The sequence below is a fragment of the Thamnophis elegans genome, chromosome 2 (genome assembly GCF_009769535.1).
Source record: "Thamnophis elegans isolate rThaEle1 chromosome 2, rThaEle1.pri, whole genome shotgun sequence".
NCBI lineage: Eukaryota > Metazoa > Chordata > Lepidosauria > Squamata > Colubridae > Thamnophis > Thamnophis elegans.
Window position 1 is genome coordinate 6,306,520 of NC_045542.1, and position 25,295 is coordinate 6,331,814.

Below are 25,295 nucleotides of genomic sequence, written 5' to 3' on the forward strand. Positions count from 1 at the left end.
TGTGTCAGTTGTATCATGATGAAGAAAGTCCTGTTAAGTCAGAATATCATTCGTGAATCCCCAGTCTTATTAATCACCAAAACTCCCTTTTTACTCCTTATCTGGTTTATTTTATTTGCTGCATATGTTAATAAATACTGCATTGGATGAGCAGCTCCTACACTGCTTAACAGTATATGATTGCAGATGTATTAGTTTGTTGCAGCCATATATATATATACCTTTCACCCTGGCTTCGCTGATAACGGATAAGAGCCTGTGGCCTAATGGCTAAGAAGTCTGCCTAGTATGTAATATAGCCCAGGTTCAAATCCCAGTAAGGGTATGGCTAGTTGATGAGAGCTAAATAGCTTGAAATAGATCTATACTAGTCTCCCTTTATTTATTTATCAGCACAAATACAACATATATATATATATATATGTGTGTGTGTGTGTGTGTTTTTTTTTTTTTTTATTTGTGCTGATAAATAAAGGGAGACTAGTATACATCTATTTCAAGCTATTTAGCTCTCATCAGCTAGCCATAACCTTACTGGGATTTGAAATAGATCTATACTAGTCTCCCTTTATTTATTTATCAGCACAAATAAAAAAACACAAATATAACAAAGGCAACAGTAAAAAACATTGGGTTTCTGTCGTGATGGACTCTTGTGACGAGCCGATTGACAGATGATGGAAGCAGTTAGCTTCCTCCCATAATTGGGGCTTACCAGGGGTTGTAAAAATCTAATAGATACCTTTCACCCTGGCTTCGCTGATAACGGATAAGAGCCTGTGGCCTAATGGCTAAGAAGTTTGCCTAGTATGTAATATAGCCCAGGTTCAAATCCCAGTAAGGGTATGGCTAGCTGATGAGAGCTAAATAGCTTGAAATAGATCTATACTAGTCTCCCTTTATTTATTTATCAGCACAAATTAAAAAAAAAAAACACAAATATAACAAAGGCAACAGTAAAAATATTGTGTTTCTGTTGTGATGGACTCTTGTGACGAGCCAATTGACAGATGTTGGAAGCAGTTAGCTTCCTCCCATAATTGGGGCTTACCAGGGGTTGTAAAAATCTAATAGATACATATATATATATATATACACACACATATATATATACACACACACGCACATACATACACACACACATACATACTTACATATATATCAGCAAAATTAGAGTTACGTGGGAGCTTAGCAAATAAAGACTCAAAGACTGCAGTGCTATGTCCTCCTAAAATAATCAATGAACATGTCACCCCGCCTTCCAGGAGACAAAACTAATGATTCCATTGGAGTAAGGATTGAGCAAGGAATAAATTATTAATAATTGCAATTTAATCAATGCAACACCTTCCTATGATGGAAAAGGTACAGATTTTGCAGACGGTGTAAAGGAAAATAGAAAGTTATAAAAAAAAAGTGCAGTGAAATGAGTGTCTCCACGTTCCACGTGTTCTGCATCAGAATATTGCTATTGAGATGAGTTGCATAGATAATATTGTGGCCTAGCAGGAGCCGTTGGAGCTGCCACCAGACTCCGACAGCGAGGGGCCCTATGAGTCGGCTCTGGAGGATGTGGAGGATCCTGGACAGGGTTCCGACTCCGAGCAGGGTGCAGAGAGGCTGGTTGGCCACCAGGAGGCGCCTGAACCTTGGACCGTAGGGAGGAGACAAGGGAGAGTGATCCGGAAGCCAGCAGTGAGTTGTTCCTGGATGCCCGGCACCAATGAGCTAATAGGCGTCAGGAACAGTTGTGCAAGTACAGGAGGTAATTGCACTCAGCTGGTGGTCATTAGGCTCCTCTCCAGACTATAAAAAGGACTGCTTGAGCATACGCCCCTCTTGCAGAAGTCAACACAGGAACTAATGTCAGAGAATAGAATTTGTGAGCTTGGCAGGCTGGTTTGCTGCCAAGCCTTAATCTGTGCCAGCTTGCTGCCAAGGACCTGTCTGTCTGTTAATAAATTCCGGAAAGTATCTTTGACTCAGAGTGTGTTGGTGTGGGAAGAGAGTGGGTCAGAACAGATAATGACCCCATAGGACACACTGATCATATTGCACGACAATCCAAAAGCAAAAACCAATTGGAATGAGTTGTGAGGCCAACAGATGGAGCTGTTGCTCATCAGATTGCTTGCTATGGGATGAGGGTTTTCTTATTTTATTTGTCCTTTTAAGTCAGTGTTGATTTCTGAAGACTTCCTGGACAAAGTCCCTTCAATTTCCTTGGCCAGATTTCAGAAGTGGTTTGTCATTGTCTGCTTTCTAAGGCTGAGTGTGTGGCTGATTTAAGGCTTTGAGCCTAAGAAGGGTTTGTTGGTTTATAATTGGTACCTTAATCGTGATATAAAACTGGCTCTCATTCTTTTAAGACAAAGTTCAGTGTGGAGAAACAGGACCAGAGTTGAGATGGTCATCTATCAGAATAACAGAGTTGGACGGGAACTTGGAGGTCTGCTACTCCAACTCAAGCAGGAAACCCTAGGGTATAAAATGTATAAAACAACAACTTTGGGTGGCTTATAAAAATGAAAACAATACAGAAACTAAATAATAAAACAAATGATGCACATTGTATAATCTTACAAGAAGCTTCCCACCACCCTAATGCAAACCCCAGGAGAGGTGCCATATTTAAAACAACTTTTTAAGTGAGCTCCAAATAGCCATCTGGAAAGAGGTTGTTCCAGCAGATAGAGACATGCTGACTGACTGTTTTCTGGGTAAGGAAATATCTTAAGGGACATTATAGACCTAAAGGACAAAAGTAAAAAAAAAAATGTCAGATTCATCCAACCTTTAGGTTTTCCTTCCTTCCGTCCTTCCTTCTTCCTTCCTTCAACATTTTTTACTAAGCATAAAACCAGAAAACATGAGCAAATCTCTATGGCATTTGAGCCTACATATAATTGTGGCCGCAAGAATAACCTATGCGCAATTTTGGAAATCTACTACCATACCATCGGAAGATGCCATAATTGAAAAGATTTATGAGTGTGCAGAAATGGACAGAATGATGGGTTGGCTGAGGGACAAAGGAGAAACAGAACATTAGCTTAGCTGGAACCAGTGGTGGGATTCAGCCAGTTCGCACCTATTCGGGAGAACTGGTTGGTAACTTTCTAAGTAGTTCAGAGAACCGATTGTTGGAAGAAATCTTTTATTTTTTTCCCCACTTTACAGGGCTAATCCTGTAAGGAAGGCAGGAAGGAAACATTCTGGTGTTGTTTCTAGCCTCATCTTTATTGCCCTGCTTACAGAAACTGCCTCTCCGGTTAACCCTTATTACATTGTAACAGCTAAGGTGAAGCATCCATCGACCTGAGTGACATTGAGTTGGCCACGCCCACATGATCACATGACCACCAAGCCCCACCTACCCAGATGGTCATTAGGGCAGAGAACCGGTTGTTAAATTATTTGAATCCCACCACTGGCAGGAACCAGTGGTATATGTGGGCGACAAAGAGAACAGCAGGGACTTAAAACTGGGAAAGTCAAATAGCAGTTGTTAACAGTGGGAACTAAAAGTGAACATGGGTATTGTAATAGATCCCTGAATTTTGTAACAAGAAGATGCTGGTTAGAGACTAAACAATGTGGAAGAAAAGAATGTTGGGCTGTGAGCGACTGTCGAGGGGAGTGAGGGGAGAGGGTTTGTATGTTTAAAGCTGTATTTGTATGTCCCATTAAAAAAAAAGTATAACCAATAAAGATTACTTAAAAAAAAAACTTCTTGTGGCCCAAACCTGGCTCACCTAAGACAACCAAATCACTTCCAAGATACAGATCACATATATATAGATGAAAATGGTAAAACAGTGTTGTGGCTCGGCAGGAGCCGTTGGAGCTGCCGCCAGACTCCGACAGCGAGGGGTCTTATGATTCGGCCCTGGAGGATGTGGAGGACCCTGGACAGGGTTCTGACTCCGAGCAGGGCGCAGAGAGACTGGTTGGTCCCCAGGTGACGACTGAGTCTTGGATCAGTGGTGAGGAGACAAGAGAGAAGGATACAGAAACCTCCTGTGAGTTGTTTCGGGATGCACGCAGGCGAAGGGTTGATTGGCATAAAGAACAACTAAGTTCTTACAGGAAGGAGGTGATTACGAGCAGCTGTTGCTTGTTAAGATTCCCCTCCTGCTTATAAAAGAGACTGCTGGTGACACGCCCTTCTTGCAGAAGTCAACGTTCTCGTTGGCGTCCACAAATCGAGAGAAACCAACTGGTATAGGTGGCTTGATTAGAGAAGCCTGTTTGCAGTGTTTGCAGTGAAGTTATAGGACTTTTGCCAGAGCGATTATCTTTGTTTATTTTGGGCTCGCAGCCAACAAGAGCCTGGACCAGAGGTGGGTTCCTACCAGTTCGCACCTATTCGGTAGAACCGGTTCGTCAAATCTACCGAACCGGTTAGAAGAGGTTCCACCAGTGGACCCGGAAAGCAGGCCACACCTACAGAAGAAGTTCCAAAAATTTTTGAAACCCACCACTGCCACACACACACACACACAGACCGACAGACAGACAGAGAAAGAGAGGAAGAAATAATAAAGAAAGAAAGAAAAGAGAAAGAAAAGAGTGAGAGAGAGAGATGAAAGAAAAAAAGAAAAAAGGGACAGAGAGACAAAAGGAAAGAAAGAGAGAGGGGGGGGCTGGCAAGCCACTCCCACCAGGTCACATGGCCGGCAAACCACTCCCACAAAGGAGGCCACAGTAGGTGCCAAAAAATTTTGAAACCCACCACTGGCCTGGACTGATTAAAACATTCTTTCGTACGTCTGTTTTGGCTTTCGTTCCTGTTCGGAGAAGGGGTCAGAACAAAACAGTATATACAAAACTCCTAGCAAAGCATTGGCAACTTGCTGAGAGCCTTGTTAAAAAGGAGGAACCACAACTTGTACCCCCTTTGACCTACAACATTTCAAAGACAGGTCAAAGGAAAAAAGGCAGGCACTGGAAATTACAGCATGACATTGAGCTGTTTTGATAAACCCATCTGGACGAACTTATTATTTATCCCTTCCCACTAAATCATCATGCTAGCCATACCATGACCCCATAGATTTGGTAATGAATGCAGTTTACATGTGTTTTGGAGGATGGGGAGGGGACTTTTACCACCATAGAGGATAAATGGTACTTGACTTTTGCCCGTTAGCCAGATGCCATGTTATATCTTTTGATGAGCATGTCAAACATCTGTTCAGTCTTTCCTGGCACAGTATTAAATGTTAACAAGTCTGCTAGGAGGGCCTGCCTTCACATTCCACTAATTGCAGCAGAAATATGCCTCATTAGCTGTGTTTCATGTCCTCAAAATGCCACCTTTGCTCATCTGCAGCCCTCACAGCCGCAGCTCAATTAATCTTTAGCTAGGCCACTTTTAAAATAGCATCTCATGCTTCTCCCAGTACAAGTCTTGCTGTAGAATCTGTGATGCCTCATTGATGATGTTAGTGATGATGTACAGAGGTTGGCATCTTCCTTGCTCCCACTGACTATTTGAGGCTACTGTAGACATGTCCCCTCCTCCCTGGGCATTGCTCTTGCTTCAGCTTTAGATTAGAGTAATAACCTGCCTTAGCACCCACCTCAATTATAATGTTGGGATGTAGGGTGGACAAGATAGCAATAGCCATAACACTTAGAGTTACATACCACTTTACAGTGCTTTACAGCCCTCTCTAAGCAGTTTACAGAGTCAGCATATTGCCCCCCAACAATCTGGATCCTCATTGTGCCCACCTTGGGAGGATGGAAGGCTGAGTTAATCTTGAGCCCTGGTGAGATTTGAGCTGCCAAATTGCAGGCAGCCAGCAGTCAGCAGAAGTAGCCTGCAGTACTGCACTCTAACCACTGTGCCACCACGGCTCAAGATCCTCAACATCCCTACCTAACACATCCATCATGGAGTTGAACAATATATGTTTATAATCAAAAGAGACAGATGGTCAGGTAGAAAGTTCACCCAGAAGAGTTAACCCTAATTTTTAGGAGTAGCCCTTACCTCCTCATTACATAGGGAAATTATCAAAAGTAAGTTATTAACCTAACATACTTCTGGAACTGAGGACTCTTAATTCATTTAGCTCCATGTCTTGGTAATAGGTCTAGTCATTCTCACAGGACTACAGAGACTGTAGGAGACACGAAAGCCAAAAACATGTTGAACATAAGTATAAGTATGATCTTTATTTGTCATTGTACTTAAATACAACGAAATTGGTTTTAACCTCACTGGTGCAAAATTAGAACAGAAACGAAAAAAGAAAGAAAAAAAAACCTAGCGTGTGCATGGAGTGATTGTGGTTGTATTTAAAAGTCTCACAGCCCAAGGATAGAAACTTTAAACCTGTTTGTTCGCCTGGCTATGCTTCGATGTCTTCTGCCCGATGGTAGAAGTGCAAAGAGACACTGACCAGGGTGTGAATCATCTCTGAGTATCTTCCTTACTCTGCTAAAGCAGCGAGGCCTGGCGATGTCATCCAATGGTGTCAGAGGGCAACCAATGCTTTCTTGTGCCGAATTGATCACTCTCTGTAGTGCCTTCCTGTCCGCAGCTGTTAAACCAGCACACCATACTGTAATACAATATGTGAGGACACTTTCTATGGTGGACTGATAGAAAGAGGTCATCAGCCGTTGTTCCACCTGATTTTTTCGCAGGACTCTAAGGAAATGAAGTATCTGTTGGGCCTTTCCAATCACCAGGGATGTGTTGTTTTTCCAGGTGAGATCTTGACTACTAAGCACTCCCAAGAATTTCAAAGAGGAAGCCCCCTCCACACAGCACCCCTCGATATACAGTGGGGCAGGTTCCTCTCTGTGCTTCCGGAAATCTAACACCATCTCCTTTGTCTTACTAGTATTTAGATGTAAGTTGTTTCTTGAGCACCATGTGGATATCTTCTGGACTTCTCCCTTGTATGCTGATTTGTCCCCTCCAGTTATGAGACCCAGCACTGTTGTGTCGTCTGCAAACTTTATTAGGATATTGGATGGATCAGAGGATATGCAGTCATATGTATACAGAGAGTACAGGCATGGGCTGAGCACACAGCCTTGAGGGGAGCCTGTGCTGAGCTTCAGCGTGGAAGATGTAAAGGACCCAACCCTTACTGTTTGTGGAAATCTTTGATCCATTCACAATTGAAGGGAGGGAAATTCAAGTCAGTCAACTTTTCAATGAGAATTCCTGGTAAGATGGTGTTAAAGGCCGAGCTATAGTCTATAAAAACATCCTGACATAATCCCCAGATTTCTCAAGGTGGCTCAGTGCAATATGTAGAGCAGTGGTGATGGCGTCCCCTGTCGACCTGTTGTTTCTATAAGCAAACCGGTGTTGATCAAAATTTGGTGGAAGGCAGGACCTGAGGTGTTGTAGGAGCAATCTCTCAAAGCACTTCATCGCTATAGACGTCAGTGCAAGAGGCATCCAAGCTTTTTATGGCTGCTTTTTTCGGAACTGGGATAATTGTGGCTGCTTTCAAGCATGATGGGACTCTAGCCTGTTGCAGGAAGAGGTTAAAAATCCTTGTCAGGACCCCTGATAGCAGTGGAGGGACCGGATGGAGAGGAGAGTGTGGGCTTAGAACAGATCTTCAAAACTCTGAATTGACATCACCCCCCTAAACATCTTTTGATGCACTTTTAGTCATATAGCAGAAGTGGGTTTCTGCCGGCTCAGATCGGGCGAACCGGTAGTGGTAGCGGCAGGAGGCTCCGCCCACCTGGACATTTCTGCGCATGTGCAGAAGTGTCGCGCACACGAGCAAACCGGTAGTAAAAAAAAACTGAGGGTATGGACATACAATGGGGATACTTTTTGTAATGTCTCCGGGTCAGTGTTGACTCCTGGCAACTCTGAAGTTTTCTTTGCAGTTTTCTTGGGAACTTTTTTTGGGAAGTGGCTTGCCATTGCTTCCTTCCTAGGGCCCAGATAGAGGGACTGGCCCAGAATCATGCAGCTGGCTTTGAGCCTAAGTTGGGGGACTAGAATTCACGGTCCTCTGGTTTCTAGTGGAGCCTTAACCGATACTAGGTGAGTTGCAAAGTTATTCGTCCAAATTTGTGAAATAAACCATTTCTCATCCAGATGCTTTCCAAATGTGTTGTATTATAGGCCCAACAAGAAAGTGTGTGTGTTTCCATATACAAGGTAGTGTGGTGAGAAAAAAGTAATACACTATTGTCCATGGTCATTTTTCTGTAATTTAAACAAGACATATGCATGTTGCTATTTCCCATTTCTTTTGTCGAGCCGAGGTGGCGCAGTGGTTAAATGCAGCACTGCAGGCTACTTCAGCTGACTGCAGTTCTGCAGTTCGGCTGTTCAAATCTCACCAGCTCAAGGTTGACTCAGCCTTCCATCCTTGCGAGGTGGGTAAAATGAGGACCCGGATTGTTGTTGGGGGCAATATGCTGACTCTGTAAACCGCTTAGAGAGGGCTGAAAGCCCTATGAAGCAGTATATAAGTCTAACTGCTATTGCTATTGATAGTTTCCTTCGTTCCTTCCTTGTGGTTAGAATGCAGTATTGCAGGCTAACTCTACCCACAGTCTGATCCTGACCGGCTCAAAGTTGACTCAGCCTCCCATCCTTCCGAGGTGGGTAAAATGAGGACCCGGATTGTTGGGGGACAATATGCCGACTCTGTAAACCGCTTAGAGAGGGATGAAAGCCCTATGAAGCGGTATATAAGTCTAACTGCTATTGCTATTGCTATTGTCTCATCTTGGGATCATTCAGTTACTGTTAATTTTAAATAGAAATGAAGTTTCCCCCCCCCCTAAAACTCTTTAAAAATGCACAAGGGAAACATGTCTCCGCTGAACACTTTTCTGCCTAAGGGCCTGCAAGAATTCTGGCATGAAAAACCATTTCCTTCCTGGAAAAAAAACATGCTTGATAAGCTGGTTTTAACCACAGACACCCAGTGAAAGCATCCTCATCGCCAGGGCTCTCTTTGAAGCGGGAAGTATTGCGGATTGCTTTCCTTTTGTATGATCAGATAAATCCTTTGACTCAAGTCTCCATATGCTGTACAATTGCAAAATATTGCTAAGACTAGCAGCATCTGAAGGCTGTGAGAGCTCGTAACTACAATTAAAGTACCAAAGGGATAAATATTCTGTAGTCCAAGCACGATTCAAGGTGCTGATTATTACCTTTAAAGCCCTACATGGCCTAGGACCCGGATATCTACGAAACCGTCTTCTGCCGCACACCTCCCAACGACCGATAAGATCGTACAGGGTGGGCCTTCTCCAGGTGCCATCAGGCAGGCAATGTCGGCTGGCGGCTCCTCGGAGGAGGGCCTTCTCTGTAGCCGCTCTGACCCTATGGAATGAACTACCCCCAGAGATCCGGACCCTGCCCACTCTCATGGCCTTCCGAAAGGCTATCAAAACCTGGCTATTCCGGCAGGCCTGGGGCTGTTGACCTCTTGACTGAGGTCCAGCCCCGATTAGACTGGGTGCATGATGTGCTTCTTTTAATTTATTTTCCTCTGTTTGTTTTTAACTCTTTTTTAAAATCTATTTTCTGTAAGCCGCCCGGAGTCCTTCGGGATTGGGTGGCCTATAAATTTAATAAATCCAATCCAATCCATTTCCTCACAGTCATTTTAATGAGTTGGCAAGAAAATGTGTTGGCATAATTGTGCTAGTGACGAAATGTGCCCATCTTCGATCTGCAAGGACAGTCTCACTCCTTGGCATGTTTGCCAAGGCTCGGAGCATTTTGGTGAACCTCAGAGCCATGAGTGAGAGACTGAGAAAGTCAGTGGGGGTGTGACACAAGTGATATCATGAAGCAAGTCTCTTAAAAATGGCTAGCAATTTTGTCCTGGGGAAGACAGAATAAAACCAAGAGAATAACTGATGAGATAGGGACGTGTTTGTAAATAGTTTTATCTGAAAAATTTAAAGTAGGTCAAAGAATTATGTTATTGAATATTGTAAGATGGCGAAATGGACTTGTGTAATAATGAACATGTGCTTCTTAAAATGTATAAACGTTTATTGACATTTGAAACATAACAAATTAATGTGTGATGAAATGGAATTCAAATATGGTTATAATATACAGATGGAAGAGTGGGAAAATATGTGGTTGAAAGGATTGAAATTTGTGCTATGTTATAATGTTGAAAAATGAAGGAATATCATCTCTGTTTGAATGTATGATGTACAAGGACAATAATGAACATAAGCATACTCGATAGGTGATTGGTGGAATTATACATAATTGAAAACAGTGATATACAAATATAAATGGTTGGTAAATCTCTTTCATATTGGGATCTGTGATTATATAAAGGTATATTGTTATTAAACAGACAATCAAGAATGTAAGGGAATTAGGTTTATTGAAAAAAATATTAATTGTAATTGAATATACACTGTACAATGAAAGTGAGATATTTACTTATATTAGATGAAAAATCTGTGATTATAAATGTAATTGAGAATATGGATGCAAAAACACTTGTAACCAAATGACATGCTGTATGTAATGGATGAGATCATTTTTTTTTAAATATTGGTTTATGTTTAAAAATAAATAAAAACAGATATGGAAAAAAAAATTAAAGTAGGTAAAAGAATTTATTGAATATTGTAAGGTGGTGAAATGGACTTGTGTAATAATGAACATGTGCTTCTTAAAATGTATAAACATTTATTGACATTTGAAACATAACAAATTAATGTGTGACAAAATGGAATTCAAATATGGTTATAATATACAGATGGAAGAGTGGGAAAATATGCGGTTGAAAGGACTGAAATTTGCACCATGATATAATGTTAAAGAGAACCATCTTATGTTCAAGTATGTACTACTCCATGTTCTCTAAAGCACAAGCCAGAGGCTCCACATAAATATCAAAAAGCAGAAGTGAAAGGGCAGATTCTTGCTTGGTTCCTTTAAATCAGGGGTAGTCAACCTTTTTATACCTACCGCCCACTTTTGTATCTCTGTTAGTAATAAAATTTTCTAACCGCCCACCGGTTCCACAGTCATGGTGATTTATAAAGTAGGGAAGTAACTTTACTTTATAAAATTTATAAAGCAGAGTCATAGCAAATCCCTACCGCCCACCACAGAGGTGGGTTCCTACCAGTTCGCACCTATTCGGTAGAACCGGTTCGTCAAATCTACCGAACCGGTTAGAAGAGGTTCCACCAGTGGACCCGGAAAGCAGGCCACACCTACAGAAGAGGCTCCAACATTTTTTGAAACCCACCACTGGTCCTTGGATATGATTATAATACACTATCAGGCTCATATTTATAAAACTCAGTGCCTCTGTGAAAGGTAAGGATGACTACTGCGTTTGTGGTGCAATCAGAACATTGTGTGTGTTGAAGTTGTTTTAACGCAAACCAAAGATGCCTTTTAAAAAACAAGTTTGCATCCTATTCTTATGCATGCCAGTGTGTGAGGCAATTTAAGGTGGTTCTGACAAGTGTCGTCGGCATCTTCATATCCGGTCACATGGGCGGCAAGCCACTCCCATCCGGTCACATGGGCGGCAAGCCACTCCCATCCAGTCACATGGGCGGCAAGCCACTCCCACAAAGGAGGCCACACCCACAGAGTAGGTTCGAACAATTTTTGAAACCCACCACTGTAATGCTGGCTCCTTTAGCCAAGAAATGGAGATGATGGTGCCCTAGACATGACTGACATGACTGACAGGGAAACCTTTACCTTTAGTAGAAAATATACAGCAGAGGACAGCTTGTCAGCAAATAGCAAAACTAACTACTAGCCAAGTGTATTTTCATCATTGGTTTCAGTAGTCATCGAAGGGGGCTGGTTGCAATTCCAGATGCTTCTCTTTCCCTTGCAGCTGTTTCTGCCTCTGTAAAGCCTTACAGCAACCTTTGGGCATGTTCTTAGCTAGAGCTGCGTAGATGAATGGGTGGATGCAAACATGGAAGTTCACTAGGATCCTAGTGATTTGGTAAGTGATGTAAATGGTCTTGTTCCTGTTGTCCTTCGCCCGATAATAAAAATTCAAATTGCGAAAGATGTGAAAGGGCCAGTAAAACAGGGCATAAAGGAGCACAACCGTGGAAATCAGTATCATCACTTTACACTTTTCATCCCTGGTGGTGCCATGGCTGCGTCTAACAGCGCAAACGATGGCCACGCAGGAAAAGAGGGTCAGGACGAAAGGCAGCCCGCAGCCCACAGCGAGGAGGAACCAGCTGTAGGGTTGATACGCAGGGAATTGCGACTTAGGAGCGCTTCCCAGGCAGAGGGTTGCGTTGCCTTTAAGATCCAGGGTGGTGAAATGAAGGACAGGGGCCGAGATGGCTATCGCGAGCAACCACATCACCCCGCTGACAACTTTGGCGTGGAAGGGTTCGACGCGCTCACGGGCAAAGAAGGGATGGACGACGGCAATGTAGCGGTTCAGGCTGATGCAAGCGATGAAGAAGGTGCTGCCGTACAAGTTGACGAAGAAGACGAAGCGATCCAACTTGCACAAAAGGCAGCCGTAACTCCAGTTCTTGGGGGGGAAGTAGTAAGTAGCCAAGGGCAATAAGGAGATGGCATAGAAGAGGTCAGAGAGTGCCAGGTTGAAGGAGAAGATCATGCCAGGATGCCAGGTGCGTTCCCATGCCACAAAGTGGTAGATTGTAAAGCCGTTCCCCAAAACTGCGAAAATGAACTGCAGAACTATGACGACCCACAATTTTTCTTGGAAGTAGTCCAGGTCTTCTGTCCCAGTCTCCATCCTAGATAAAGCAGGATAAAGGAGATGAGAGGCTTCCAAGACTACCTGTTGACTACAGCAGAGGTGGGTTCCTACCGGTTCGCACCAGTTCGGTAGAACCGGTTCGTCAAATCTACCGAACCGGTTATAGAAGAGGTTCCACCAGTGGACCCGGAAAGCAGGCCACACCTACAGAAGAGGTTCCAAAATTTTTTGAAACCCAGCACTTCCCCCCCCCCCCACACACACACAGACTCACACAGAGAGAGAAAGAGAAAGGAAGGAAGGAAGAAAGAAAAAAGAAAAAAGAAAGAAAAAGTGAGAGAGAGATGAAAGAAAAAAGGAAAAAGGGACAGAGAGAAAAAGAAGGAGAGAGAGAGAGAGAGAGAGAGAGAGAGAGAGAGAACACATGGCCGACAAGCCACTCCCACCAGGTCACATGGGAGGCAAGCCACTCCCACAAAGGAGGCCACACCCACAGAGTAGGTTCGAAAAAATTTTGAAACCCACCACTGGACTACAGGCAGAGAACATGAAGGAGCATATTATCAGAAATGTTGACACCTATCACTTCAACTGCAGCTCTCTTAAAAAAATAAGTGACTCCCTTGAGCTTTTTTTTTTTTTTTCTCCCTTGGAATAGATGCTTATTTGATAAACAGAATTTCCGGTAAGCCTAATACAGAATGATTAGGATGGTTATATAAAAATATGGAAAATAGAAAGAGAGAAAACAATCACAAAACAACTGGCATCTACTGTATAGTTAGAACTAGTTTTACCATTCATGATCTGCTATGCAAATTAATACACACAGTAAATCAATTTGTTGACGATTTAAAAAAAACGAGAACGTCAGCAGCTAAACAATAGATATTTGAAATATGGAATAGTCCTTCCACTGTCCTTCGCTGGTTACTGACCTTAAGAAAGGATCATGCAGGATGTCAAGTAGCTTTCAACCCTGCTGGCTTCTTCACTGACTTTGTTTGAGGGAAACCAGTAGGGACAGTCGCAAATCAAAACTGTGTGACCATGGGATGCGGCAAAGATCGGAAATCGAAGTGTCTTAACCCTAACCCTGAGCACGCAGATCATGATTGCAGAACAGTGGGGGTGCTTCGCCAGCTGGAACTTTGATGACCAGTCAGGCCTACCATTCTGTTCAGTGCTGTAGCAAGTTTTGAACAATCGCTGAAAGAGTGGTTGTTAAACGAGAACCACCTGTGATGTCTTTGACATCACATCTCTGTTGTGGCCCAGCAGGAGCCGTTGGAGCTGCCACCAGACTCCGACAGCGAGGGGCCCTCTGAGTCAGCTCTGGAGGATGTGGAGGACCCTGGACAGAGTTCCGACTCCGAGCAGGGCGCAGAGAGGCTGGTTGGCCACCAGGAGGTGCCTGAGCCTTGGACCAGTGGGGAGGAGACAAGGGAGAGTGAGCCTGAGGTCAGCGGTGAGTTGTTTCTGGATGCCCGGCACCGAAGAGCTAATAGGCGTCAGGAACAGTTACACAGTTACAGGAGTAATTGCACTCAGCTGGTGGTCATTAGGCTCCTCTCCAGACTATAAAAGGACTGCTTGTGCACACACCCCTTTTGCAGAAGTCAACGCAGGAACTAATGTCGGAGAACATTATTGTGAGCTTGGCAGGCTGGATTGCTGCCACGGCTTATCTGTGCTGGATTGCTGCCCAAGCTTGTCTGTGCCGGTTTGCTGCCAAGGACCTGTCTGTCTGTTAATTAAATGCCATAACTTACCTTTGGCTCGGAGTGTGTGTTGGTGTGGGACGAGGGGGGTCAAAACAGATCTCCAACCACTAATTGAACTGATCAGTTTCTTCCAGAAAAAAAAAGTATAATCCAAGGGAAATAATATTTTTATTGTAAATCGTATGCAACTGGCATGCCTCTTTGAAAATATATACATGCCAAAATAGTCTTCCATCAATATTCATGAAATACAAATTCCAATTCTTATTTGGTGCCTCCCTAAACTTTCAAACATATAATTTAGTGTATTTTAACAATCATTTATAAATAATGATAGGCTTTTTTATTTCACACAGAATATGCTAAATATTTTATTTATACAAGCATTCTAAGACATAAAGGATTCTTGGCCTTTAGTCTAAAAATGCTTTAGCTGAACAAATGAAGTGGTTTCCCCTTGCCTCCTTCCCGGGGTTGAGAGTGAGTGACTGCCCCAAGGTTGCCAGATTGGCTTTGAGCCAAAGGCAGGATTAGGAAGTCACAATCTCCCAATTTCTAGCCTGATGCCTTTAACTACTATGCCAATGTATTACAAATAACAAAAAAATAATAATAATCATTTCAGTATTCGTAGATCTCAAACAGGCACTCCATAAACCACAGGAGTTCCACAAGATAACCAAATGCCCCAGCAAAGAGCTATTTAGAAATTTTGAAAAGACTCTTCTCCTTATCTTACAGGTTATGATTCCATTTTTAAGTTGGTCTTGTAGAAAGGAAGAATATTGTTACCCCTAATGCTTGCTTTGCTCAATTTTAAAGGCTTATTCCAATGATTTAAATATAGTCTCTTTCTGGTGTGTGCTTTAAAATTGGCCATTCATCCCCTATTACAAACAATTTATCAATAATAGTCCAAAACCTGGCTGTTCTGGCAGGCCTGGGGCTGTTGATCAATTTCCAGCCCCACCTAGACAGAATGGATGGTGTGTAATTTTAATAACTGTATTTTTAATTTTAATTTTTTAAATTTTTTATCTCATTTCTGTAAGCCGCCCAAAGTCCTACGGGATTGGGCGGCATACAAATTTTATTAAATTTCAAAATTTCAATTTCATAAATTCTTAACTCGCCATATGATGTATTCACAAGCAATTATTCTGCCTACTGGTTTCATCAAAGCAGCTCTCTTATCTTTTTTTCACATTTGATCTTCTGATGTTTTAGACTATGCAGTTTTCTTTGTAATTTCCCATAATTTGTTTTTTCTTTTCTGGTTAGAAGCAAGCTCTGGATTTTAGATCAGCCAAAAACTACATTAGGCACTTTTGTTTGGTTCACCGACAAATGCGCGCTCGACAAAAGCGTGCTGACAAAACCGTGGTGAGAAAAGAGCGAAGTTTAAATCACGCCCACAGAAGCGCGTCGATAAATGCGCGCCGACGAAAGTGCGCTATCAACAAACTACGCGAAAACAAGGTAATAACCCTAACCCTTATCCTAACCCTAACCCTAACCCTAAACCTAACCCTAATCCTTAGGGTTATTACCTTGTTTTCGCGTGGTTTGTTGATAGTGTGCTTTCGTTGGCGCGCATTTATCGTCGCGCTTCTGTGGGCGCGATTTCGACGTCACTCTTTTCTCGCCGCGGTTTTGTAGGCGCGCTTTTGTCGGGCGCGCCTTTGACAGGTCACGCTTTTGTTTAATAGTTTTAGTACATTAATGCATCTAATGTATTCATTATAGCTTTTGTGCTGTGGCAGTGAATTTAAATTTGACCTGTGCTCCCTAAAATGACTTGAATATCAATTTCTTATGTTGTCTTTAGTTTGTCTATGCCATTGAACCAAAGTATTTGATTATCTTCCATTTTCCCTTCAACCTATGCAAATAGTTCTGTCTGATGATACTATCTACAAATAATGTATTCTACTGAAACTGTAGCTGGAAAATTTCTGTTGTTTGGTTCAATAGGATTAATGACACGGGATATGTAGGATCTGAGCTTGAATGTGAATGAAATCCAATTGAGTCCATGTTTTTATTTTCTGACACCTAGCTGATATAAATTTACCAGATTAAAGCTATAATCTTCTAACTTAATACCATGTTACCCCCCAAAAATGCAACTAGTCCGATTTTCATGCCTGAACCAAATATAAACCCTACCCCTAAAGTAAGCCTGACTTAAGAGCCTGTGCAGCTGGCTGCCCATCCATTCTGTCTGGTTGCTGCCGACATAAGGCAGAGGTCACTAAGCGAGGCAGTCAGGATGGGTGGGTGGAGGACGAAACGAGGTGGGGGTGGAGGACGAAGCTTCTTCTTGTTCACCATCATGAAGCAGGAAGCTGAGCAATGCACTGGTGCCGTGGCCACTAAGCAAGGCAATAGGGGCCGGTAGAAGACAAAACAAGGCAGTGGGTGGGGGACGAAGCACCAACAGTATCCTTGGCCACCCGGCCTGCAGAGCCCTGATGTTGATGGAGTGAGGCGCTGGCAGCCGGAGTAGCCTCGTCCCCATTTCACCCAGCGGGCGCTGCTTGCCGCCACTCCCATTCCACCACTGGTTGCCTAGAGCCCTTGGGGGGGGGGTTCCTTGCCCCCTGCTTTCCAACTCCCACCCAGCTCCTCTCACTTCCCCAAAGCATCCCTTCATTAACCTGCTTTCCAGCTCCGTTCTCCGCTGCTGCATGCAGGGCAACAAAAGAAGGTTCACCGACAAATGCGCGCACAACAAAAGCGCGCCGACAAAACCGCGGCAAGAAAACCACGACGTCGAAATCGCACAGACAACAGCGGGCTGACAACAGCGCGCCAACAACAGCGCTCTGACAAAAGTGCGCCTTCAACAAACAACGCGAAAACAACGTAATAACCATAACCCTAACCCTAACCCTAATCCTAACCCTAATCCTAAACCTAACCCTAACCCTAACCCTAACCCTGAACCTAACTCTAACCCTAACCCTTACCTTAACCCTAATCGCACTTTTGTGGGCACGGGGTTTTGTCGGCACGCTGTTGTGGGCGCGATTTCGACATCGCGGTTTTCTCGCAGCGGTTTTGTTGGCGCGCTTTTGTCATGCGCGCATTTGTCGGGTCACGCAAAAGAAGACTGTGGGACTACTAGTAAAAAAAAAAAAAGTTCAATCAGATCTTTCAATTTTGTGAGATATTTTTTTTCCATGAGAAGTTGGAAGGTCTGACTGACTGCAACCCTGAATCTTTTCCGCCTTCCCTCCCTCATCCAGTCCAGGGCTGCACAATCTCTTATTGCGGGCCCCTCTTTTGGAAATGTGTTGTCTGCTCCCTGGGAAGCCATTGTGCGATTGCCACGATCCCCCCACCACCACTTCTTCTCCAACTGTATATTCCAGCATATCATACTTACAAATACCCCAAATGGTCAGAGACACCTCCCTTCCCTCCCCCCGCCACCAAAAAAATCTAAGCTATTCTACCTTCAAAGACTCACTTGCAGCATTGGAAAAAAGAGCAATAAAATCAAGGAGACAAAGAAACATAGGAAATAAAGGGCATATTGACTAATAGAATCCCGAAACCTTTTGGGAAAATGCAGAAAAGAACAAAGATGATTAGGGGACTGGAGACTAAAACAATCTCACCGGCTCAGGGTTGACTCAGCCTTCCATCCTTCCGAGGTGGGTGAAATGAGGACCCAGACTGTGGGGGCGATATGTTAACTCTGTAAACCGCTTAGAGAGGGCTGGTAACTGCTATTGCTATTGCTAACATGATGAACAGTTGCAGGAATTGGTTATAGCTAGTCTAGTAAAAAAAGAAGGATCAGGTGAGACGTGATAGCAATGTTCCAACATTTGAAAGGTTGCCACAAAGAAGGTGGTGGTAGTGGGGAGTTGTCAACCAATTTCCCAAAGCACCAGAAGACAGAACAAGAAGCAATGAATGGAAACTAATCAAGGAGAGAAGCAATTTCCTGACAGTGGCAACAATCAACTAATGGAACAACCTATCTTCAGACGTTGTGGATGCTCCATCGCTGAAGGATTTCAAAAAGAGACTGAACAGAGACCAGTCTGAAATAGTATAGGGTCCCTTGCTTGAGCAGGGGGTTGGATTAGAAGACCTCCAAGGTCCCTTCCAACTCTGATATATTCTGAAAGCCTTGATTTGGTCGTAGTATCTAGGATATATCATCTGATGACAAAGTTTTAGCATTAGAGACAGACTTCCTGTATTATTCTGGTTGCCACCTTTCCCAGCCATGACCCGTCAAAACCGCGTTCCACAAAAGCGCGGTCGACGAAATCGCGTATGTGACGTCATCACAGCGCGACGAAAAAGATCGAAAAATTGAAATAAAAATTAAATTACAGCAAGCCGATTCACATAAAGGTAAGCGTTAGGTTAAGGGTTAGGGTTAGGTTAAGGGTTAGGTTTAGGTTTAGAGCGTTAGCGTTACGTTTAGCGTTAGGTTAAGGGTTAGCGTTAGGTTTTTCGTTAGGTTAAGGGTTAGGTTTAGGGTTAGGTTTAGGGTTAGGTTAAGGGTTAGGGTTAGGGTTAGGTTTAGAGCGTTAGCGTTACATTTAGCGTTAGGTTAAGGGTTAGCGTTAGGTTTTTCATTAGGTTAAGGGTTAGGTTTAGGGTTAGGTTTAGGGTTAGGTTAAGGGTTAGGTTTAGGGTTAGGTTAAGGGTTAGGTTTGGGGGGGTTAGGGTAAGGTTTTCGCTTTATTTTTACATTTTTTGATCTTTTTTGTCGCGCTGTGATGACGTCACATACGCGCTTTCGTCGTCCGCGATTTTGTCGTCCGCGGTTTTGTGGTGGAACCTTCCCAGCTTATCCACTGCTAGAATTTAGCAAGATACATTCTTCAATACTTCAGATAACCGGGCGCAGGGTTAAAAGACATACATATACATGGAACAAGGTGAAACAAAGTGAAAAGAATAAAATGAAAACTAAGAAAAGGAAATAGGAAGCGTTACATCAGTGTTCTCCAACTTGCCCCCGTTTTGTAAAACTACAATTCTCATAATCTCCAGCCAAAGTTGTTGGAAATAGTGAGGGGTGTAAACAAATACATTTGGAGAACACTAAGACAGAGAGTGCAGTAGCTATTTAAATAGTATCCCGATGCACATATACCTGATCCAGCTTCCAGTCGATTCCACGTAGAAGAGAGTCAGTTGTATTTTCCCTTACTGCAAAGAAGTTGTGAAGTCCGTATTCAAAGTGTGGTAGTGTATTATCATGTAGATTCTGAAACTGCAGCAGGAAGTAGATGAATCATGACTAAAATTTGCACAGTTGCGCAATTTTTAACTCGTATGGGGAGTGCATGGGTTATGTGTGTGATTGAGTGAATGATCCCACTTTTTATTAACCTATTATTATTGTATTTTGTGTTTTTAACTATTACGTGGGGATTGTTTGAGTAAATGGATGTGTACGTTTGAAAGGACTGGGACTACAACCTGGCGCCTCCTCCACTGAGTGCTTTGCAGAAGTCTTAGGGGGCCCAGGCCCACCCCCAGTCCTAGAATGTTTGATGTAAATGGCCTGCCGGAGAGAGCAGCGGCTATGGGAGGGAATGGGGGCTACAGACACGGGGGTGGGTCGGAACATTATGGTCATGACGGGGAGGAGCAGGTACGGCGGGAACTTTAGGGCTAGGCATTACTGGGGAAGGAGGGTCCACTACGTCACAGCGATCCCTCCTTCCGGCCCTATTAGTTCCACTCCAAGGCCAGATGGCGAGAGTTGTCAGGACCCTGGTCTCAGGCTGTTGTTGCTAAATGCCAGGTCTGTGGTTCACAAGGCTCCCCTCGTCCGGGACCTAATATTAGACGAGGGGGCAGACCTGGCATGTATTACTGAAACCTGGCTGGGCCCGGAGGGAGGAGTCCCCCTCACTGAAATGTGCCCAGAAGGGTTTCAGGTGCTTCACCAGCTGCGACCTCAGAGAAGGGGTGGGGGAGTGGCTATCATGATCCGAGGGTCATTAATTCCTCGTAGGATCCCTGCTCCGGAGCTTGTCGGGTGTGAGTCCTTGTTGGTGAAGTTGGACCTTGCGGGTCAAGTGGGCTTGTTGTTAATGTACCTTCCTCCCAACAGCGTTGCAACAGCCCTCCCCTCGCTCCTTGAGTCAGTAGCCGAGCTGGCGGTCGAGTTCCCCAGGCTTATGGTACTGGGGGACTTCAACTTGCCTTCGCTCAGTGAATGCTCGGATGGGGCGCAGGAGTTCATGGCTTCCATGACAGCCATGGACTTGACCCAAGTAATTCAGGGTTCGACTCACTCAGCAGGTCACACACTTGACCTCGTATTCCTCTCGGAGCAGTGGAGACGTGATCTTGAATTGAGAGGTATTAAGATCTTGCCCTTGTCATGGTCTGATCACTTCCTACTGAGGCTTGATTTTCGGAAACCAATCCCGCACTGTAGGGAGGAGGAACCGATTAGGTGGTTCCGCCCCAGGCGCCTGATGGACCCTATGGGATTTCAGACGGCGCTTGGAGAAATACCTGACGCTCTCGTCCACAGTCCGGTGGAGTCCTTAGTCGCTGCTTGGAATATAGTGGCGGCGGGGGCTCTGAACCGGAGTGTGCCTTTGCGGCCTCTCCAAGGTAGCAGATCCAGGAGGGCCCCTTGGTTTACCGAGGAACTCCGGGCGATGAAGCGCCAAAAGAGACGTCTAGAGCGCCGCTGGAGGGCCAGTAAATCTGAGTCAGACCGAGCACTGATGAGAGCCTGTATCAGAGCCTATCTCGTGGCAATACGGGCGGCGAAATGTGCGCATTTTGCCGCTCTTATTGCATCCGCTGAATCGCGCCCAGCCGCCTTGTTTAGAATAAACCGCTCCCTCTTGAAAGGGAGGGACGCGGATGACCCTTTACAAGGTAGAGCTGAGGAATTTGTTCAGTTTCTAGCGGATAAAGTTGCTTGGATTCGGACAGACCTGGACTCCAATTGCATGGTGCCAGCTGAGGTACTGAGGAAATGTCTTGAGCGGAGTTTATGGAGCGAGTTTCAACTTGTTGTTCCTGAGGAAGTGGACAAGGCCATGGGAGCGGTGAGTGCCTCCACCTGTATACTGGACCCGTGCCCCTCCTGGCTGGTCTCGACCAGCAGGGAAGTGACACGTGGCTGGATCCAGATGATAGTTAACACTTCTCTCTGGGAGGGATTCTTTCTGCCCCTCCTAAAGGAGGCGGTGGTGAGACCCCTCCTGAAGAAGCCTTCTCTGGACCCAGCCATCTTGAGTAACTATCGTCCAGTCTCCAACCTCCCCTTCATGGGGAAGGTTGTTGAGAAAGTGGTGGCCTTTCAACTCCGGCGGTCCTTGGATGAAATCTGGATCCCTTTCAGTCGGGGTTCAGGCCTGGCTACAGCACAGAAACTGCTTTGGTCGTGCTGACCGATGATCTCTGGAGAGCCAGGGATAGGGGTCACTCCTCTATCCTAGTGCTCCTTGACCTCTCAGCGGCCTTCAATACCATCGACCATGGTATCCTTCTGCGACGGTTGCGGGAGGTGGGAGTGGGAGGCACCGTCCTTCGGTGGTTCTCCTCCTACCTCTCAGACAGGTCGCAGTCGGTGTTGGTCGAAGGGCAGAGGTCGACCCCTAGGCCCCTCAATTATGGGGTGCCACAGGGTTCGGTCCTGTCCCCCCTCCTATTTAACATCTACATGAAGCCGCTGGGTGAGATCATGCGCTGGCACAGGATTAAATACCACGAATATGCGGACGATACACAGCTGTATCTGTCCGCCCTGTGCCAACTCAGTGAAGCGGTAGAAGTGATGTGCCAGTGCCTGGAGGCTGTCAGGGTCTGGATGGGAACGAACAAGCTTGCACTCAATCCCGACAAGACTGAGTGCTATTGATGCTCCCTCCCAAAGATTGGCTACCTATTCCATCTCTCAGTCTGGGGGGTGAAATTATACGCCCCTCAGAGAGGGTTCGCAATTTGGGAGTCCTCCTGGACCCACAGCTGGCTTTAGAACATCATTTGTCGGCTGTGACCAGGGGAGCCTTTGCCCAGGTTCGCCTGGTGCACCAATTGCGACCCTACCTGGACCGGGAGGCCCTTCGAATAGTCACTCACCCCCTCGTGACCTCAAGACTGGACTACTGTAACGCGCTCTACATGGGGCTGCCCTTGAAGAGTGTTCGGAGACTTCAGCTTGTCCAGAATGCAGCCGCGCAAGCAATTGTGGGTGCACCTCGGTTCACCTATGTCACGCCTATCCTCCGTGAGCTGCACTGGCTGCCTATTGGTCTCCGGACACGCTTCAAGGTGCTAGTCGTTACTTATAAAGCCCTACATGGCATCAGACCTGGGTACTTGAGAGACCACCTCCTGCCAGTCACCTCCCAAAGATCTATTAGATCCCACAGATTAGGCCTCCTCCGAATTCCATCTGCTGGCCAGTGCCAGCTGGCAACCCCCCGGGGGAGAGCCTTCTTTGTGGCTGCTCCAACCCTCTGGAATGATCTCCCCGTGGAGATCCGGAGATGTCTCTTACTGAATTGGAACTTGATGAAAGCTATGCCTTGAATTCTGATTTAATTCTGGATGATATTTGGAACGCTGACAAAAGGAGGTAAAAATCTTAGCAATAGAAATTTTGGATTCAATTGTCATAAGTCGAGCGTTACCTATGCCGGAACAGCCTTTCTTTTTTTCTTTGCGCCCAGAGGGAGAAACATCTGCCGCTATCTAGGATTGAACTCTCAACCTTCCCAACGGGAGGTGATTAGCTTCACCACTAGGCCATCGCATGGTCCAATCATCATCTGCCACGCTGGCATTTCTACCCATCTAGTTCCGGTCAGGTGCAGAGGTGCAGACAAAAGATGACCTTGGGCTTCTAGAAAGGAATGTTTTGTTTTGACAACACCACATTCTGCTCCTTACTATTCCCCCTCCCAATTCCCCACTAATGAAACAGCAGAGTAAAATAATAGAACAGTGTTTCTCCGTGCCACGACAAAACCGCGCTCCACTAAAGCGCGCCTGATTAAACCGCGTCGCTGACATCATCAGCAGCGCGACAACAGCGACCGCGGAGAAAAAAGGGCGCTTTAAAAGCGCTTTGAAAGCAAGCTGATTCAAGTTAAGGTAAGGGTTAGGTTTAGGGTTAGGTTTAGAGTTAGGTTAAGGGTTAGGTGTTAATTTTAGCTTTAGTGCTCACAGCATGCTTTTTTCGTCGCGCTGTGATATTAGGTACGCGGTTTCGTCGAGTACGCTTTAGTCGAACGCAGTTTTGTGGTGGAACCGTGTTTCTCAACCTTGGTAACTTGAAGATGTCTGGACTTCAAGCCCCAGAATTACCCAGCCAGCGAATGCTGGCTGGGGAATTCTGGGAGTTGAAGTCCAGATATCTTCAAGTTGCCAAGGTTGAGAAACACTGTAATAGAAAGTGTGGCAGGCCAAAGATCCTGAAAGGAATATGCCTGCAGGCCTGACACTTTTCACACCTGTGGCGAGGAAGGTGGTAAAATTAGTAGTTTTGCCTCGTTTTATCACATGCCTTGCCACAGTTGTTAAATAAACCATGCAGTTATTAAGTTAGGAGCACAGTTGCAAAGTGAATCTGGTTTCCCCATTGACTTTGCTTATCAGGTCACAAAATGTGATCACATGACCCCAGGACATGGCAACCCTAACACACCACGAATTTTGATGTGACCATGGGGATGCTGAAACCGTCATAGGTGTGAAAAACAGTCGTAAGTCGCTTTTTTCAGTGCCATCATAACTTCAGTCACGAAACAAATGGCTGTGAGTCAAGGACTACCTATATTTACTTCCACAGATGGAATCTTGTAGAGCAGTGTTTCTCAACCTTGGCAACTTGAAGATGTCTGGACTTCAACTCATAGAATTCCCCAGCCAGCAAAGGAATTCGGTTCCACCACAAAACCGCGGACGACAAAATCGCGGTAGACGAAAGCGCGCATTTGACGTCATCACAGCGCGACGAAAACATCGCGCTGTGATCAAAAAATGTAATAAAGCGAAAACCTTACCCTAACCCCCCCAAACCTAGCCCTAAACCTAACCCTAACCGTTAACGTAACGCTAAACCTAACGCTAACCCTTAACCTAACGCTAAACGGAACCCTAACGCTCTAAACCTAACCCTAACCCTTAACCTAACCCTAACCCTTACCTTTATGTGAATCGGCTTGCTTTAATTTAATTTTTATTTAAATTTTTAATTTTTTTCGTCGCGCTGTGATGACGTCAAATGCGCGCTTTCGTCGATCGCGCTTTTGTCGTCCGCGGTTTTGACGGGTCACAAGGAATTCTGGGAGTTGAAGTCCGGACATCTTCAAGTTGCCAAGGTTGAGAAACACTGTTGTAGAGCCTTTGAATGCAACCAGGATGTATTTCAGCAAACCTGCCCCTACGTTTTGGATGAATAAGAGTTTAGCCAAGGGTAATAATTTTACAAATTATTCTTTTTATACCCTCTGAAGAGCTGCAGCTGCCCACAAGGAAGCCAAATACATTTGGTATCTTTTGAAAAGCTTTGTGGGAGAACCAGGAATTTAAAAGTGGAGAGCATTATTGCTAAAGGAAAGAATCCTGCCAATTAAAATCAGCCAGTATCGGTATAGCTGTTTCTGTCACTTTTGTTCTACATTATCAAACAAAAAACAATTTTCTTAGAAACCTGCTGCATTGCAGTAGAGAAATTTTGACCCTCAAAAGAAATGGCCATCTGCTCCTTGTATCATCTCCTTCCAAAGGGCTCAAGTCCTCGTTAAAAAAAACTTCGATCAACTGTCCTATCTTTTTCTGGCACTTCCAACCAATCCAACATCAAAGCATATACAAGTCCAACCCAAAAAGAAGCGGAGGCAGA

At 44.7% G+C, this 25,295-nt stretch overlaps 1 protein-coding gene across 1 annotated transcript; it reads right to left on the minus strand.

Annotated features, from left to right (window-relative positions):
• Positions 1-11,593: 11,593 nt before the first annotated feature.
• Positions 11,594-19,650, minus strand: P2RY11 (purinergic receptor P2Y11). The gene is made up of 2 exons (XM_032211448.1): positions 19,563-19,650; positions 11,594-12,747 (listed from the first exon to the last, which is right to left on the minus strand). The coding sequence occupies exon 2, from the start codon at positions 12,744-12,746 to the stop codon at positions 11,796-11,798; it is 951 nt and encodes a 316-aa protein (XP_032067339.1). The 5' UTR covers position 12,747; positions 19,563-19,650; the 3' UTR covers positions 11,594-11,795.
• Between the last annotated feature and the right edge of the window lie 5,645 nt (positions 19,651-25,295).